Source organism: Brachyhypopomus gauderio, chromosome 10 (genome assembly GCF_052324685.1).
Source record: "Brachyhypopomus gauderio isolate BG-103 chromosome 10, BGAUD_0.2, whole genome shotgun sequence".
Taxonomy (NCBI): domain Eukaryota; kingdom Metazoa; phylum Chordata; class Actinopteri; order Gymnotiformes; family Hypopomidae; genus Brachyhypopomus; species Brachyhypopomus gauderio.
In genome coordinates, this window is record NC_135220.1 from 4,822,224 (window position 1) to 4,842,223 (window position 20,000).

The following is a 20,000-nucleotide window of genomic DNA, read 5'->3' on the forward strand; positions in this document are numbered from 1 at the left end:
GCTGTGCATACACACAGACACGTATAACACACCCAAGCAAGTATTCACCAGCGAAAGGATTCTGAGTCACGAAACAAATCGTTTCTAGTTTTCTTGTTGACAGTAACCAAATAGCATCTCCAATGTGAAGATGATTTGTTCTCATGAAACAGTGCTGCTGTAAAGAGAGCCATGAATTCCATAACAGATACGAGAAATCAACTTGGTCTTCTCCTCCCTCTGTAGAAACATTAGATTATGCAACCATTTCATTTGAGAGAGATGCTATCTTTATTTTAATTTTTAAAAATGTTTCATTTCTCCCTTTATTTCAGCGCTTTACTCATGGCTTTGTTAGCTTTCATCCTCCCTGTGTGCTCACTCACTCCCTCTCTTTCCTCGCCATCCCACAGACACAGCTGTGGGGCATTGTGGGTAATTACCATTAAGTCTTCTAACCTACAGTAGAATCCATTATCTTTACATGCACTCCGGCACCAGCCCGTCTCTCCCTAAACGAGACGGTAAACAGGATCAGATCTCTGAGCCGCGGCTCCCACATCCGTCCGCCGTGTGGTCCTCCGCCGGGAAATCCAGCCCTGCTAAAACAACGAGAGGTAAAAGAAAAAAAAAAACAAAAAACAAAAAAAAAAACACCTTCAGCTCTTGGCTTGTCAGCTCTGCTGGGTCTTCACATCTAATAACTCCCTGCTGAAAGATCTCAACTCAGCCTGCCGCCTAGGCTGGGGTCTTTCTCCTCTCCATCTCTGTTTTCCCCCTATATTCTCCTCCCCAGTTCCTCCCCTCCACCACCACACCACCACACCACCTCCACCCCTGCTGCAGGCGCCGGTGTTTATGAAATAATGCATCACGTTTATTTGTGTACTTTCTTAGATAGATGTTACACAATTTCCATATACGAGGGGAATCACTTCCTCTCCGGTCGCCTCCTAATGGCGTTTCTGCAAAACACAAGCTGGCTCTCATTAGGATGCTCCTCGGGGAGTGGAAGGAGCGGCTTCTCCCTGCTCCCCTCCGCACAGCGGAGTGGCAGTAATGCGGTAGGTCATTACAGTCACATAAGCGAAGGCACACTGCTGCTCTTTCACTGCAGACAGTGCCCCCGCAGCCCCGAGGTGCATCCAGATGTCATTTAGGGCCTCAGACACTCGGCAATCACTGGCTGTGATTTTGTGAAATCACCGGAGTGTCTGTGTTTTGGGCAGAGACGGAGCTGAGAGCGGCAGAGCTGGTGGTTCTGGTCAGGGTTCTTCAGATATGCTTTTACTTCAGCACCGGTCTTACTCACAGCCTAAGAAGGCGCGATCACACAAAGCACAGCGGTTTCCTCGGAGATTGCAGCTCTCAGCAGCCCTCAGCACCATGGTAACATCATCACAGGGCTGTCGGGCGAGGAACACCTCAGGAGGAGGAAGGAGATGTTCGGTATGGTGCTTTCAAGAACGTGGCTCCTGTTCTGTTGGAGGTTCCGTCCCATAGTTCGGGCCTCCCGCATGCCTTCCACACGCCTCCCTCACGTCTCCGCCTTCCACACGCCTCCCTCACGTCTCCTCCTTCAACACGCCTCCCTCACGTCTCCGCCTTCAACACGCCTCCCTCACGTCTCCGCCTTCCACACGCCTCCCTCACGTCTCCTCCTTCAACACGCCTCCCTCACGTCTCCGCCTTCCACACGCCTCCCTCACGTCTCCTCCTTCAACACGCCTCCCTCACGTCTCCTCCTTCAACACACCTCCCTCACGTCTCCGCCTTCCACACGCCTCCCTCATGTCTCCTCCTTCAACACGCCTCCCTCACGTCTCCGCCTTCAACACGCCTCCCTCACGTCTCCGCCTTCCACACGCCTCCCTCACGTCTCCTCCTTCAACACGCCTCCCTCACGTCTCCTCCTTCAACACACCTCCCTCACGTCTCCCTCACGTCTCCGCCTTCCACACGCCTCCCTCACGTCTCCCTCACGTCTCCACCTTCAACATGCCTCCCTCACGTCTCCACCTTCCACACGCCTCCCTCACGTCTCCCTCACGTCTCCGCCTTCCACACGCCTCCCTCACGTCTCCGCCTTCCACACGCCTCCCTCACGTCTCCACCTTCAATACGCCTCCCGCATGCCTCCCACGTCTCCCTCACGTCTCCACCTTCCACACGCCTCCCTCACGTCTCCGCCTTCCACACGCCTCCCTCACGTCTCCGCCTTCAACACGCCTCCCTCACGTCTCCGCCTTCCACACGCCTCCCTCACGTCTCCGCCTTCAACATGCGTCCCTCACGTCTCCGCCTTCCACACGCCTCCCTCACGTCTCCTCCTTCCACACACCTCCCTCACGTCTCCGCCTTCAACACGCCTCCCTCACGTCTCCGCCTTCCACACGCCTCCCTCACGTCTCCTCCTTCCACACACCTCCCTCACGTCTCCGCCTTCCACACGCCTCCCTCACGTCTCCGCCTTCCACACACCTCCCTCACGTCTCCTCCTTCCACACACCTCACTCACGTCTCCGCCTTCAACATGCGTCCCTCACGTCTCCGCCTTCCACACGCCTCCCTCACGTCTCCGCCTTCCACACACCTCCCTCACGTCTCCTCCTTCCACACACCTCACTCACGTCTCCGCCTTCCACACGCCTCCCTCACGTCTCCTCCTTCCACACACCTCCCTCACGTCTCCACCTTCAACATGCCTCCCTCACGTCTCCACCTTCCACACGCCTCCCTCACGTCTCCCTCACGTCTCCGCGATCTGGGGCTGATCTATGGCTGATCTGTGGCTGATCTGGAGCTGATCTGTGGCTGATCTGTGGCTGATCTGGGGCGGGCTCCCCTGCGAGACGTCAGCTCTAGATGAGCGAGAACCCGCGTATCTCGTCCCCTCACACTGAATATCCGCAAAATCCCCATTTCCAGTCCTCACGTCCCCAGCTCCAGGCCTGCAGGGGACAGATCTACTTCTTAGCTCGTGAGAGAGAGAGTCGCCTGGCCTAGATGGATGACAGGGGAGAGGAGTGTGAGAGAGAGAGAGAGAGAGAGAGAGAGAGAGAGTTGCCTGGCGGATGACAGGAGAGAAGAATAGATGTGGGCAAGAGACAAAAACACAGAAGGGACATCGAGGAAACAATCCCTCTGCTTTGCCCTGCCACACTCACACTGGAAACAGTGTCTTTGTTAACCGGGAGGCAGTTCTTAAAGAGCTTCATAGCAGGTGGACTGGTGTTTCTACCACTTATCCACGTGACTTTAGTGTGCAGTGTGCTCGCAGGAGCCCATGGTAGAAGAACCAACCAGAAGAATAAACACTGAACTCCAGCAAAACACTAGGACGATATGTCCTCTCTGTTTCTCTCTGTCTGTGTCTCTCTCTTTCTCTATCACTCTCTCCGTTTCTTTTTGTCTCTCTCACTCTCTCCATTTCTCTCTCTCTCTCTCTCTCTCATGCCTGAGCTGATCTCATGGTTGTGTTGTTCATGTCTTTTTTAGGTTGTCAGGTTGCTTTTACACTAATTCAAACTAATTGGAGATATAAAGTTCAAGTGCATTGGGGATACAATAACAATAACTAAAAGATGAACGAGGAGCAGACAGAACACAGTCACATGATTCTGATGAACATGAGTGTGTTTCTCTTTAGTGGGCGTGAGGGGTTCATGTTAGAAGACCAGGAGCTCCTCATCCATCAGGTTCATTGTTTTGGGTAAAGCAGAAATGTATTTGCTTTATACATATAGACTGTTCATAACGTGAGGTTCTCTCTTGCTGCAGACATATTTAGGGTTACTAATGCGTCTGTTGGCTAAGAGCTTTGTACATTTACCAATGTGTCTGTCTATCTGTCTGTCTGTCCATCTGTCAAATGGAAAGAGGCCGCAGATTACTGCTGATCCGTACCAACGGTTGAACACATGACACGGGAAATTTCACAGTATTTCACAGTAAAAGTGGATGAGAACCAAGACTCCATATGAATGTAATGCCAAGTATTAAGTAGCACATTGTCCAAAAACTGTCCAGTCACACATTGATTTGTCTTTAAAAAAAAAAAAAAAAAATATATATATATATATATATATATATATATATATATATATATATATATATATATATATATATATACAGAGAGAGAGAGAGAGAGAGGAGAGAGAGAGCTTCAAGGTCTGACATCTGAAATCCTGGGCTGTATGGAGATCTCAGATGTTGTTCCTAAGACCTGCTGGAGGTCATATCTCTCCTTGTGCTTGGATTACTATGGAAATCACAAATGCCTTCACCTTCCACATATTTTCATGGTCTTTCTCAGCTCAGGATTCTTCTCGAGCTTTTTGTGTTCCTTGGTCCTGATGTTGTTGTCTCTTGGGATAGATATCTCTACCACCATCTTCTCCATCACTATGTCCAGTTGGTTACTCATTAAAATTAGTCTGTATCTGGAAGGCCTTCAGGATCTTATCTCCACCATTCTCCACCCCCTTCAGGGGTGTGTCCCACTCGGTCATTCTCCACCCCCTTCAGGGGCGTGTCCCACTCGGTCATTCTCCACCACCTTCAGAGGTGTGTCCGACTTGGTCATTCTCCACCCCCTTCAGGGGCGTGTCCCACTCGGTCATTCTCCACCACCTTCAGAGGTGTGTCCCACTCGGTCATTCTCCACCCCCTTCAGAGGCGTGTCCCACTCAGTCATTCTCCACCCCCTTCAGAGGCGTGTCCCACTCTGTCATTCTCCACCACCTTCAGGGGTGTGTCCCACTCGGTCATTCTCCACCCCCTTCAGAGGTGTGTCTCACTTGGTCAGCCCATACTCAGCACAGATGTTACTGCATACTATGTTTGTGTATACTGTATCTCTGTGTACTGTATCTCTGTATACTGTATCTCTGTATACTACACCAGCCACATGGTTATGGTGATCCATCTAGATCCCCTAGCATACTGCACCCAGCTGTTATGTGGCATCTTTGCACAGCCTATGTCTGGGGTCCTGCATGGTGTGATCAGAATCATCATCAGTGACTGCAGTGTACTTAGGTAAGATATGTAGAGGTAATGAAAACTGTAGTGACGTATACACATTTTCCACAGAAAGAGGGCATCTCAGACAGTTCTTCAGAAGGCTGAAACCTTGCATGCTTTACTGCAGTTCTGACCTCTAGAGCTTTATGTAGAGTACAGGGCAGTTACTCCCTTAGTACACACACAGATCTCCACGGACTGATTTGAGTTATGGTCCAGAGCTGCACTGTACCAGAGCCAGCTGGGAGGGTGTGATTACTGTTAGCAGTGTTGGTGGTGTCCACTTCAAAGTGGCCCGCTTCCACCCCTCATCCATCCAGACCGGCTCCCTCCGTGAGCCTGAATTACAGCCTCATTCGCACCTGTCTCGGCTTGGCTAAAGTGCTCCCTAGAAAGAACACAGAGGACCACTTGTAAGTGCCTATAGAGTTCTTTACACTTAAATGGTCTTATCCTGCCCTGACACTAGCGTCTGCTACAGACCCAGCAGCATTTAGGCCATGTGTGACTTACTCATTTGTCATTAAGATAGTGAGCTAGTTAAATAGTTTGTTACACAGACAGACAAACAGACAGAGTGCTGGATAAGCAGAGAGACACATAGATAGATGCACTTTATTAACCACTAAAAAGACTAAATAAGACTGATAACACCAATATCGGAGAGAGGGACTGAGAGTGTGAAGGAGAGAGTGTGTGAGGGAGTGAACGAGTGAGGGTGTGAGGGAGTGAGAGAGAGTGTGAGGGAGTAAGAGTGAGAGGGAGTGAAGGTGTGAGGGAGTGAGAGAGTGAAGGTGTGAGGATGTGAGGGAGTGAAGGTGTGAGGGAGTGAGAGAGTGAAGGTGTGAGGATGTGAGGGAGTGAAGGTGTGAGGGAGTGAGAGAGTGAAGGTGTGAGGATGTGAGGGAGTGAAGGTGTGAGGGAGTGAGAGAGTGAAGGTGTGAGGATGTGAGGGAGTGAAGGTGTGAGGGAGTGAGAGAGTGAAGGTGTGAGGATGTGAGAGAGTGAAGGTGTGAGGATGTGAGGGAGTGAAGGTGTGAGGGAGTGAGAGAGTGAAGGTGTGAGGATGTGAGGGAGTGAAGGTGTGAGGGAGTGAGAGAGTGAAGGTGTGAGGATGTGAGGGAGTGAAGGTGTGAGGGAGTGAGAGAGTGAAGGTGTGAGGATGTGAGGGAGTGAAGGTGTGAGGGAGTGAGAGAGTGAAGGTGTGAGGATGTGAGAGAGTGAAGGTGTGAGGATGTGAGGGAGTGAAGGTGTGAGGGAGTGAGAGTGAAGGTGTGAGGATGTGAGGGAGTGAAGGTGTGAGGGAGTGAGGAAGTGGCTTTGGCGTAGAGAAGCAAAGTCCAGATGCTGGTGGACTCCTTGATGTCAGATGCTGCACAGGTGACACAGACACCAATTACAATTATGCTGAGAGGGGAAGCAGAATTATATATACATATATGAGATGTATTATACATGTATACATATATGAGATGTATTATACATGTATACATATATGAGATGTATTATACATGTATACATATATGAGATGTATTATACATGTATACATATATGAGATCTATTATACATGTATACATATATGAGATGTATTATACATGTATACATATATGAGATGTATTATACATGTATACATACATGAGATGTATTATACATGTATACATACATGAGATGTATTATACATGTATACATACATGAGATGTATTATACATGTATACATATATGAGATGTATTATACATGTATACATATATGAGATGTATTATACATGTATACATACATGAGATGTATTATACATGTATACATATATGAGTTATATTATACATGTATACATATATGAGATGTATTATACAAGTATACATATATGAGATGTATTATACATGTATACATATATGAGATATATTTTACATGTATACATATATGAGATATATTATACATGTATACATATATGAGATATATTATACATGTATACATATATGAGATATATTATACATGTATACATATATGAGATGTATTATACATGTATACATACATGAGATGTATTATACATGTATACATATATGAGATGTATTATATATGTATACATATATGAGATGTATTATACATGAAATGAAATGTGCCATATTTTGTCAATTGTGATTTTTACACCCCAATCGAAAATTTTCCTCCGCTTCTAACCCATCTGTGCAGTCAGAACACACACACACACACACACACACACACACACACACACACACACACACACACACACTAGTGATCACTAGGGGGCTGTGGATCACACGTGCCCAGAGCGGTGGGCAGCCCTAGCCCGGCGCCCGGGGAGCAGTTGGGGTTAGGTGCCTTGCTCAAGGGCATCGCAGTCATGGCCTGTCTGGAATCCTCCCACGGTCCAAAAACATGCGCGTTAGGTTGGTTGGTCACTCTAAATTGCCCATAGGTGTGCATGCGTGTTGGCCATGCGACCTGCCCATGGTGTACCCTGCCTTCGCCTGGAGTTGCTGGGATTGGCTCCAGCCCCCCCGTGACCCCGACTAGCGGGATTAAGCAGTTCAGATAATGGATGGATGGATATGAGATGTATTATACATGTATACATATGAGATGTATTATATATGTATACATATATGAGATGTATTATACATATATGAGATGTATTATATATGTATACATATATGAGATGTATTATACATGTATACATATATAGATGTATTATATATGTATACATATATGAGATGTATTTGATATGTATGCAAAAAACTGGAATATATAAGAATACAAAGGAGATTTTGTCTTTGTTTTATTTAGTCTTTGTTTCAGTAGGGTCATTTCCTTGTTCCAAGAATCTCAAGAGTGACAAGACATGTATGAATGATTCATTGCTTTAAAACATATATGTCCACAAACATGAACAGACACACACAAACACACATGCACATGCACCTACATGCACATACATGCACACACACATACTGTCATCATTATTCTAATAAAACAAACACAGACTACCATGGCACCATAACACAGAGTTCCAAACATACAACCCTGATGGGGGCATCAAACACACAACCCTGCTAGGGGCAACAAACACACAACCCTGATGGGGGCATCAAACACACAACCCTGCTGGGGTATCAAACAACCCTGCTGGGGGGCATCAAACACAAAACCCTACCATGAGCATCAAACACACAACAATGCCAGGGAGCCTCAGACACACTTGATATTAGCATAAGCATGAACAGATCAGACCATCATAACAACCTGACTTTCCAATCTAAAACTTGTCCTAGTACCTAATATTAGCGTAAACATGAACGAGGTCAAAGTGGGAAAGAAAAGATGGGGGAGAAACCCAGCAGGTGTGATGGGCAGCAGGTCTGGGCTGTGAGCACCTGAAGGGATGTTCTCAAGACAACCCAGTTCCTTCATCTCTCTTCTCCACCCCCAAAATAAAAGAAAAGTAGAGAGAGAGAGAAAGAGAAAGAAAGAGAGAAAGAGAGAGAGAGAGAGAGAGAGAGAGAGAGAGAGAGAAGAGAGAGAGAGAGAGAGAGAGAGAGAGAGAGAGAGAGAAAGAGAAAGAAAGAGAGAAAGAGAGAGAGAGAGAAAGAGAAAGAAAGAGAGAGAGAGAGAACAATGGGATGGTACAGTAGAGATTCAGTAGTGGCCCTAGGTAATATCAGGCAGCTCTTTGAGCTCAGGATGGCTGGATTTACTCACTGGGCTTCTGGGTCTTCCTGAGTGAACAGGGTGCTGACTGCCAAACACTAGCCTGAAGGATCCCTGACTCATGTATTCATGCAGCAGTCTATGAATTATACACTGCCTACTCCATATAAAACAATCTCCTGTCATCTCACAATCCAAGTATGTTAGAAGGAAAACAGATTAATCCTTGTGTAGCCAAAGCTCAGCACACTGAAGCATTCCATGGAAAGTTTGGTGGTTTCCCAGTGGCTGAAGACAATAGCAGGAAAAGCCATAAACATTCCTGGCTCTCAGGATTTGTCACCACTGTGGCTTTCTGTGTGGCTGGCTTTTAAAGTCAACTCTGACTGTCTTATGTTTCCACATTGTTCAGACAAGAGATTGAAGGAGTAAAATGAAAAAACAAATAAACAAACTGAATAAAAGCAAACAAGGACACAATGTGATTGTGAGAAACGAAGCGAAACCCCCCAAATTCCTTTTGTTTTGTCATTTTATTTCTAGGCATAATTCCTTCGCTCTGTCTCCTCGTCACAGCTCTTGTTTGAACACATGTCGCACGGCGGACGCTGGAGAGGGTGAAACCGCAGATTTCCAGCGTGGCTATTTTGGCACAGGCAAAAGAGACAGACGCCAAAGAGCTTCATTAGGCCCAGTGGGAGGGGAGATGGATCCAGAGGCTCATGGAAGTCTATCATCAGTAAACACAGTGGCAGTCCGGGTTTTAATCCATCATAAGAGAGCAGCATGGGCTAGTGCATCACACCACCCGACGCCTACACCTCCTCCCCCTCTCCCTCTACAGCTCCCTCCCTCTATACCTCCTCCCCCTCTCCCTCTACACCTCCCTCCCTCTACACCTCCCTCCCCTTCTCCCTCTATACCTCCTTCCCCCTCCCTCTATACCCACCACCCTCTCTCTCTCCCTATACACCTCTATAACCTCCCTCCCCTTCTCCCTCTACACCTCCCTCCCCTTCTCCCTCTACACCTCACTCCCCCTCTCCCTCTATACCTCCCTCCCTCTTCCCCCTCTCCCTCTATACCCACCACCTTCTCTCTCTCCATCTACACCTCCCTCTCTCTCTCCCTCTACATCTTTCTCTACCCCTTCTCTCTCCCTTTCTTTCTTTCCATCTTCCTCACCATCTCTCCCTTTCTCCTTTTCCTCCATCTTACCCCCTCCTTTTCTCTTTCTCCCCCTCCCTATAATTGCCTTTCCTATCCCTCTCTTCCTTTCTTTCATCCCCTCTCGTTCTTTCTCTCCCTGACCCCCCCCCCCCCCCCCCCCCCTCCCACCAGGCTCTTTGTTTTCATGTCTGTTAGCCGTATGCGCTGTCCGTGGTGTAATGGCTACGGGAACCACAGCTGATTTCTCCATGGTCGCTCACCAACCTGGAGACCTGAACCTCCGAGTTGAGGGGTGTGCTGAGTGAACAGTCCAGGTCTGTCACAGCAGGGACGTAACGAGTCCTCCTGGACAGAGAGCGCCAACCGGCTCTTCACACAGCAGGGACGTAACGAGTCCTCCTGGACAGAGAGCGCCACCCGGCTCTTCACACAGCAGCTTGGTTCAGCGCTCCGCAGGAAAGCCGATTTCAGTAATCTGTGGCACCGAGGAGGCACACACACAAAAGTGTATGAAGGAGTGTGTTAAGCTGAACAGACCATGGCCCATGGTTCTCGGACCAGCCACCACTGGGGAGAAGGTGATAAGTGGTGCGGTGATATGCACACTGCTGTTACACCCCCGAATGCGCTGAAGAAACATTAATCCGCCCATTGATGCCATCCAGGAGTCAGTGTGTAACTCAGTGTGTAACTCAGCGTGTAACTCAGTGGTGGGATGGTGGAGGAAAGCTAGAAGTAATCTATCAGTCTAAACACAATTCAATACTGAACAGATCACAGCACAGCACATATCACAGCACAGATCAGATCACAGATCACAGCACAGATCACAGCATAACACAGATCACAGCACTGATCACTGCACAGATCACATCACAGCATAGATCACATCACATCACAGCACAGATCACAGCACAGATCACATCACTGATCACAGCACAGATCACAGCATAACACAGATCACAGCACTGATCACAGCACAGCACAGATCACAGCGCTGATCACATTACAGCACAGATCACATCACAGCACAGATCACAGCACAGCACAGATCACAGCACAGCACTGATCACATCACAGCACAGATCATAGCACAGCACAGATCACAGCACTGATCACATCACAACACAGATCACATCACAGCACAGAGTAGCACCACTTCATATCACAGCTGCAATCACTGTAATAATTTTGCATCAGTTTTGCTGAGCAGTGGTCTCCAGCGGTCTCGGTTTCTTTGACCTCTGCACCTCTGCATTTGAATCAGCGGACCTAGGTCATGAAGGTGTTGACCTTTAGCTAAAATGCTAGATCAGGTGTTGCGGAGATTGCAAAGCAGTGTGGGCTGTACTGTGGAACTACACACCTGGGAGCTACGTTTGATCTCCAGAACAGCACGTCTGCCTGCGTTTCACTGATTACACACTGTTCTAGCTGAACTCACCAGCTTTTTACATTCCACTTTAGAAAACACTAATGTTTAACGTCATTTAATGTCTCGAATGGAGATCTTTAAGACCTCCTGCACCATCTAAAGCCTGGATTGCCCGTCTGCGTCTGATCCACTGAGAGAGATAAACTAAGAGTCCTGTGACTCACAGACACAGACTGAACACATTCTGTGTAAACCCAGTGAAACATTCCTCTGTGTAAGCTGAGGTCACAGGTAGAAAGGCAGTAAATGCTTAGTAAATTAGTAAATGCTTTTAACAGTGATCTATTCCAGCCAATACAGACAAGCCCAGAAGACCCACATAGAGGCCCGTCATCGTTTGTCCCATCGCCCTGAGCTGGCGTATGACATCACTCCCAAAGAGGCGTCTCACCCACCACGACACGCTGGAGTCCCCTTGATTTTACCATAACATGCTGACCATATATCAGGCACCATTACCATTAAAAACATGCTCTTCAGTTTCTAGCTGCAAAACGTCAAAATGTGTAAAAACTGAGAGTGAGACAGGGCTAGGAGGGTAGAACCATAAAGTCGGCACAGAGGAGAACCCAGCGGTCCTGACGGTGCTGACTGCTGTTGACAGGTGTGGTAAACAGACAACTGTTAGTACACAGATCCACAGAGGAAACGTCAACTAAACCTCTGAGGTAAAAGTCTTGCACTGTAATCAAGATCCTTGGGGCAGTTTGGGGGCGGAGCCTATATGTCCTGGGTGCTTGGGGTGAATCATAAAAATGGCACTAAAATATTTAACACTCCACTGAAAACGTTCTACATCAACTGCTTTCAAAATTGAGCAGAATTCTCAAGAGACATGTTTATTTCATTACAGATATTCTCCATTGGAGTATGCCCACATTAACCGGAGAAACGGACTTTAACACCTCTTGTTAAAAAGTGTGCTAACCATCTAAAGAAATCCAGAGTCAGCGCGGCTCGCGAGACGTCCTCGGACAACCTCTCTAATGCTTCCTGAGTGGACCCCAGGGAGAGATAGAAAGCTAGTGAGAGAATGAATGCTGGAATCAAAATGTTCACCCTTGCAAAATCGATAGCAGCTTTTGAAAATTACACATGAAGTATCAACGCCGGCACTTTCACATGGCCGGAGGCAGCGGGGGCAACGGTGCCTCGGTGATGGCGTGTACGAGAGGACGGAGCTACATCTTTTTAATAAAGGACACAAGATAGTATCTGGCCAAACCTCGGGAGAGGAGTGGTGTTTAATCCATTTCAATTGAGTTTAAATGTAATTATGGCCACATACAACACCGTTCGCACGTTCGCTCTCTTGCGTGCCGTTTGTGATTCATTTCCATCAAAGGCTGCCGTCGTGTCGTCAGCACCACCGCGGAACACGTGCGTCTTAGCAACACGGCTAACAGGGCCGAGTCGTAGAGTCGCAGAGGACAGGGACGGATACAATCACAACAATGACAACGAAAACGCCTCAGCACACAGACGCTGCACACAAAGCGCGCAGTGTGTCTGCAAAACAGTCAGATTCTTCCAGCACGCAAGTGTCTTATGAATGTCGAAATATTAAGTCCCATTATCAACACTCAATGGCGGGAAACCTGTTAGTCATGGACACCTCACGCTGCAGCCTGCTGCCTTTCAGAAATATACCATTTCTAGGAGTGTTTATGAGCTTCTCGGCAGACTTTAGCTGGGGTTAGAATTAACATTAAGGCTTGATTTGCCGTAGAGAGAGAATGACAGAAAGACAAAGAGAGAGAGTGACACACAGACAGAGAGAGAGAGAGAGAGAGAGAGAGAGAGAGAGAGAGAGAGAGAGAGAGAGAGAGAGAAATCAATGACTCTCCATCACTGGAAAAGTGTGGAGATCAATGGACACTTAGAAAAGCCTTTGAAGAAAAAAAAAGTCAATAGCGCCTGTGTGCTATTGCTCATTGTTTGGCCGGAGAAGACAGCTAAAGACAAACTCACCTGTGGAGCAGTAAAACTTACACGGGGCACTCAGCATGGCCCTCAGACCCCACAACTACAGTACTGTCATATTCAAATGCTACATGCTGAAATCCAACTCTAATAATGAGTTTCAATCACTGTGGTCCTATTTATATTACTTTACACTTACACATTAGGACATGTAGAACCTTCTGAGTAATTACTGTACATGTACTGTATTGATACTTTGTATTTATATAAAGGACATCAAGAGTTTCTGTGTGAGCTGTTTAGAATTGAACAGAATGGACTGCAATCTGTAGGCTACCATGTACATGCACAACGTGCTACACATTCCACTGTAGTTGTGGGTGTAATGAACCTGTAATTAAACATGTAAGAAGCATTACATACCAATGTCATTATCAGACATTTCATGTTCTATTCAAATCATTCACTGAATTATCTAAACTAAAAAATGACACTTTAAAGATGTTGCACTGAAACATGATAAGGTAAATATCACATCAGGATTTTCAAACCCTGTGTAATGATTTCCTATTCACACAGTACATAATGATGCCCTACTCATGATAATAACCTGCCGGGCCTGTTCTGAATGCTGGGTTGCCAGATATGTGCCTTTTTATCTTTATGAATAGTGTATATGCTTTTAAGAGTAATATGCAGGTTGATGAGTGTTTCAAAAACACTTCACTACTTATTTACCTAAAGAAAAGACCAACAAATTCATATGACGTGTACTGAATGTTTAATGCAGGAAAAATTCCATCAGTGATGTTTTGTACATCTCACATTTTCAACCCCTCTCCCAACAAAATGGCTTTCTTCTCTAACAGAGTCCTGTCACTCATGATGATCGAATAGCCTAGTACACTACAGACTGGCTTCATCGGTCATTAGGCAAGGCAGACAGATCCCGACAGATCCCAACAACCTTGCTATGAGTCAGGGAGTTATGGTATACCCTTATCTCTTCTTCTTTGTTTCTCTACTGCTCTACCTCTCTCTCTCCCTCGCTTTCTCCATCTCTCTCTCCCCCCTCTCCCTCTATTTCTCCTTCACCTTCCCTTTCTCCTGTCTTCTGTTGACAGGTCCTTTAGCTGGTGTTCTCTCTCACTCTCTCTCCTCTCTTCCTTTAGCTGGTATACACACTCTCTCTCCTTCATCTCTTCCTTTAACTGGTGTTCTCCCTCTACCTCTATTTCTCCCTCTCCCTCCCTCTCTCCTCTCTTCTGTTGACAGGTCCTTTAACTGGTGTACTCTCTCTCTCTCCCTCTATCTCTCTCCCTCTCTCTGTCCTCTCTTCCTTTCGCTGGTGCACTCCCCGTCTCTTTCTTTCTGACATCTGGGTTACTGTCTGTTGGTCGGCTGAATGGAGGGAGTAGAGGAGTTGCAGAGTTTGTATGTATGTTGTGAAGTGTAAACACTACACCGTGAGCTTCTTGCAGCCTCACAGAGAGACAGAAATAAAGCCACAGTAGCATGCTAATGTGTACCGGAGTAGCACACGTTCCATGTTTAGCTTCAGTAAGCCCTGAACTGTTTTGGCAGTGGCTGACTGTAAAGCCCAGTAGCAGATATGCTGCAGTGCTGCAGTAGGAAGGGAACTTCTACAGTTGGACAAAAGGAGGCGTCTGATCTTACAGAAGCTACAGGGTCAGGCTTCAGTTCCTCCTGTTTGCCCTCTCACACCACTAGATCATCTGTGCTGACACACTCAGTCCCCACTGCATTCCTGAGATGGAAATTTGCTTCAGACTTTGAAAACCCATCAAAAAATAAATAAATACATAGAAGAAAAAGCAAATTGGGGATCCAGCTGGTAACAGGATGCATTTCAAAAGATCTGGGTAAGTTCCATCTGACCCGGACATTCTACCACACACATCGGACCAAAACCTGCTCGATCGGCCACTCAGATCCCACCTAAGCCCATCAGGACACCTGCACAGGACGCTGCGGACTAGATGAAGTCAGGGAGCAGCAGTGCGGTCTCCTACAAGCAAAGCCCACTGAACATAAACTCATTACATCTCCCACTGTGGCCTTTCAGATAATCCCCACAGCATCTCCAGCTCAGCAGAGAAGCACTTGCTGGACTAACCTGGAGGACAGGGCTTGGAGGCAGGGTCTTGTTAAAACGCCTGCATGGTGGTGGGTGGCAAGCCTGCTCAGTGTTGCCCTACAGGCATTATTAGAGGCAGAGGAGGCCTGGGCCGTGAGATACAGGTCTGGGGCTCCGGCAGGCCCTGTTTACTGCACCAGAGTGGGTTTGTGCTTGCTGTGAACTAGCCTTCCACACACCGCTTTTGATTTCTCTTTAACTCTATCCCTCTATCTTTCTTTCTCTCTTTTTGCTCCACTTTTGGCCCTTTCAGAGGTTTCTGACTGACCTTGGACACCAGAGAGCTTTTTCTCTCAAGAACATATACTGGGTTCTAACAAGGACCCCGGAAGCCTGACAGATCTTTTAAAATCACTCCTCTCTCTCCCTTTCTCTCTCTTGTGCTCACTTGCTCCACATCAAAGGCAGGAAGCTTTCTCGTCCAGTGGTCCTGAGGGACAGGAGATATCCAGAGCTGAGAGAGAGAGCAGTGACAGACAGAAAGTGCTTCATCCACTAAATTTACCTAAAAGGGGAAAGGAACCAGGAGAAAAGTAATCTGATATTTGACCAAAAGGGAAAAAAAGCATCTCATAGAGTAAAAAGTCAGAGTGGAGCAGGAACTGAGATGTTTCGAGACTTTTACACTCCAGCTGAGCAGTGATGACTCACCTCATCGCAGTAGTTTACATGGGTCTTTATTTTTTCATGCAGTTTTTTTCCTAAATGGTGTTTTCACAAACGAGTCTTCACCAGACACATCTCTCGCAGCGTCTTATTCTACATGCTTTGCCAACCCAGCAGAATTTCTTTGTTGTCATTGTTGTTCCTGAAATGTAATTTGTAATCTGAGACACTTGGGTGTCCACACTCCAACAGAGACGCACTGCAGACTGTAAAACCATAGTCTTCATTCACACTGGGAACGTATCCCTCCCCCCCACATCACCGCAGGGACGTGTCCCCCCACATCACCGCAGGGACGTGTCCCCACCATATCACCACAGGGACGTGTCCCCCCCACATCACCGCAGGGACGTGTCCCCCCCACATCACCACAGGGACGTGTCCCCAACATATCACCGCAGGGACGTGTCCCCCCCACATCACCACAGGGACGTGTCTCGTGTCTTCCAGAAAAGGTGGATTTTGTCCCTGCTACATTTTGAAACAGTATTGTGTTTCCTCTACGGCCTTCACAACGTCATTTATTCAGTAATAATACAAGTAACAACCTGCTTGTTTTAATCAACAAAACAAAGCAAATTTTCCTAATGACAGAAATAAAAAACATTTTTGTTTTGTTTTATGTCACATAATGCCAAGATAATAAATGTGGCACAACTGATATTTTGTGCAACTAAACAAATTATTTTCTATTAAAAGAAATAATATAAATATTCTTCAGCCATAGCACTGACACTTCTGGTATTGTTGAACACTGATACAAACGCGTCCTGAGCCCGTTGGGTCTGAGCGCTGATGTTGGGTGGAGTGCTGGCTCCTGGACTCCACCTCTCCAAGGGGATGTGAATTTGAAGAGCAGTGGACCTAAATGCAGCAATCCGTCCACTTTCGTCATTCTGGTTCCAAGCACTTTTAAAAGCAAAACAACACTTACAGTGTTGGGCCAGTGACGTGTAATGGTGTGTGGTGGGAGACATTAGGACATGAGGTCATACAAACGCTCAGACACACTAGAGAACCACTCTCACTTACCCAAGAGTCACTCTCATCTCCCGAACAGCCACTCTCACCCATCAAACAGTCACTCTCACCCATCAGTCACTCTCGCCTACCAAACAGTCGCTCTCACCTACCGAACAGTCACTCTCACCCATCAAACAGTCACTCTCGCCTACCGAACAGTCACTCGCTCTCGCCTACCGAACAGCTGTTCTATTGACTATTGAACAGCCACTTCCTCACATACTGATCAGTCGTTCTCTGAACTATGGAACAGTCACTCTCACCTACCGAACAGTCACTCTCACCTATTCATGGTCTCTTCAGGTTTCAGTCCCACCAGCTGTATCTGTGCTGTTGCCAAATCACTAATGCAAGTGGATGCTGAATTAGCAGGATGTGCACTGCTGTCTGACCCAACTAGAATAAAGGCAGTGTCTGCCAGTTCGGCGGTGTTCAGTGTGTTCCCTGAGGTGGCAGCACTCTAGTGCTAGAGTGAACTCTCACTCTCAAGGTCAGAAGAACAAGGGAATCAAATGTGTTAATCAGGAAACCTGTGAGATAATAGGGATGAGTTAAAAAACAGAGCCCTAAGACAGTGTGTGTGCCTGTGTGTGTGTGTGTGTATGCACCCAACCCATGTTGAACTCTGGATTTCAATAATGATCTAAAACACCGATTCAATCACACAAAAAATATAATAAATAAAAAAATAAATTATTCCACATGGTTGTCCCAACTGCGAATCCAAACTGGTGTCTCCAGACAGTAAACGGAATGGGAGGAGTTAACTTACGCTGACGAGCATCTGGGGGAAGGGCCCACGTGAATTTTCGGGCACATTGATTGGTGGGATGACCCAGTCCCGCTTCTGGCGCCGTAGCCCAATGGAGTTCTGTTGCCCTGGGAACCTGATAACCACAGGTGACCCAGGAAGTGACCCGGTGCTCTTGTCCTCCGTGTAGTTACTTGTTATTGCCTGTAAAATAAAAAGACAAGTAAATGAGAGGATGATGAGGGGATGGTGTGGTCAGAAAGATGGTGTTGGTCAGCAATGGTGATGGAGAGCAATGGAGTTGGTGAGGAGATGGTGTTGGTTAGAGACAGTGTTGGTCAGGGATGGTGATCTGACATATCTCTAAGAGCATACCTATATTCACGTAACTGAGGGTTTGAGCACTAGTGAAACACAGAGATGCACTCCTCTACAGAGACCCACTCCTCTACAGAGACCCACTCCTCTACAGAGACCCACTCCTCCACAGAGACCCACTCCTCTACAGAGACCCACTCCTCCACAGAGACCCACTCTTCTACAGAGACCCACTCCTCCACAGAGACCCACTCCTCTACAGAGACCCACTCCTCTACAGAGACCCACTCCTCTACAGAGACCCACTCCTCCACAGAGACCCACTCCTCTACAGAGACCCACTCTTCTACAGAGACCCACTCTTCTACAGAGACCCACTCCTCCACAGAGCCCCACTCCTCTACAGAGACCCACTCCTCTACAGAGCCCCACTCCTGATACTGTGAAGACCTTCACTACAGAGGGAGCCCTGCTCAAACAAAGCTCCCCTCAACCTACACCCTTCACTGCCCCTCTGTCTCTCCCACCCTCCCTCTATCTCCCTATCTCCCTCTTTCTTCTTTCTCCCTCCCTCTCTCTCTCCTCACTATTTACCCTCTGTATTTACTTCAGTTCAACAACGCTTTAATGGCTATTACAGATTACATTACTGCCAAAGCAAATAGCAAATGTGACTGTAAGAATAGAACAAGGTCATTAACAAAGTTATTATATATATGATGTATATATAGGGATATATAGATATAGAGGGAGATGTCCTCCCTGATTGGCTGTCTCTATACGGCTGTGTCAGCTGTGAGGGCCACATCACCTCATCCCCCCACCCCGAGTTCATCACTGTCTCTGCTCCGCTCCAGTGTTGTGGGCTGGGGGTGTGGCTGTGACTCCATCCCTCCCAGGAGACAGTGGGTGAACAGCTCGGCCCCTTGTTCAGACACACTCCAGCGCTCTGGCCCCGGGCCCTGGACAGGCCACGCCTACACTGTCTGCGGTCCTCTGTCACATCGTTTAGTCAGCAATGCTCTAGGGCTGTTGTTAACTCAACAGTTAAATCATTAGGACACTTTTTGTTTATTTCTATCCATTTGTTTCAGAAGTTATTGGATCAATTAGTTTCTTCTGATTTACAAATTAAACTTTGACCTTATTTTTTGTTTATAATTAGGTATATACAATACTGAAGGATCAGACACTCAACCACTATAGACATGTAGGAGTGCGAGTTTACTTACCACATGATTTTGCTCTGCAGATTAAATGCTCACCTCCCACCTTATTAGAACATTTGTTTATTAGAGGCATCTCAGAGGTGTGCAGATAGAGTCTGTACACCATCTGCTATCCCATGCATACTTAGTGTGAACTATCCTCCAGTTACTCATCAACAGTCAGTTTCTGACCACAGGACCACGACTGCTGGGGCATTTTTCGGGTGGAGGACCATTCTTAACCCAGCATGGACACTGACGTGTAAAAAAAAACAAAAAAAAAACCCCATCACTGCTGTGCTGAGAGCGGTCCGCCATCCAAATAATATCTGGTGCTCGGTGGTCCTGTGGTCAGAGAGGTCAGTGATGAACTGGGTGGAGGCGAATGACAGATGCTGCTGGGAAACAGATGGATGACACACTGTAATTATGCACTTAATTATAAAATCCACCTACGAGTCTGAAAGGTGTTTCTAATCAGGAGGTAGTGGAGAAGGGCTAAAGAGGCAGCATTTAGGTGGAGAAGGTGTTTCTACCAAACGGCAGTGTGTAGGTCAAGGTGGTATTTCTAATAAAATGGAAAGAAAATATAAAGTAGTTTAATCATAATTAATTTTTCGTTGTAATGTTATGATCTACTTGGTCAGATCTGTTTTTTAATATGTTCAATAGCTTGATTAGTT

At 46.9% G+C, this 20,000-nt stretch overlaps 1 protein-coding gene across 1 annotated transcript in view; it reads right to left on the minus strand.

Moving 5' to 3' along the window:
• LOC143525245 (cadherin-4-like) overlaps window positions 1-20,000 on the minus strand; it is a 305,715-nt gene that overhangs the window by 65,244 nt on the left and 220,471 nt on the right. The window contains 1 exon segment of the mRNA XM_077018933.1: window positions 17,813-17,995. Coding sequence (XP_076875048.1) covers window positions 17,813-17,995 — 183 coding nt within the window.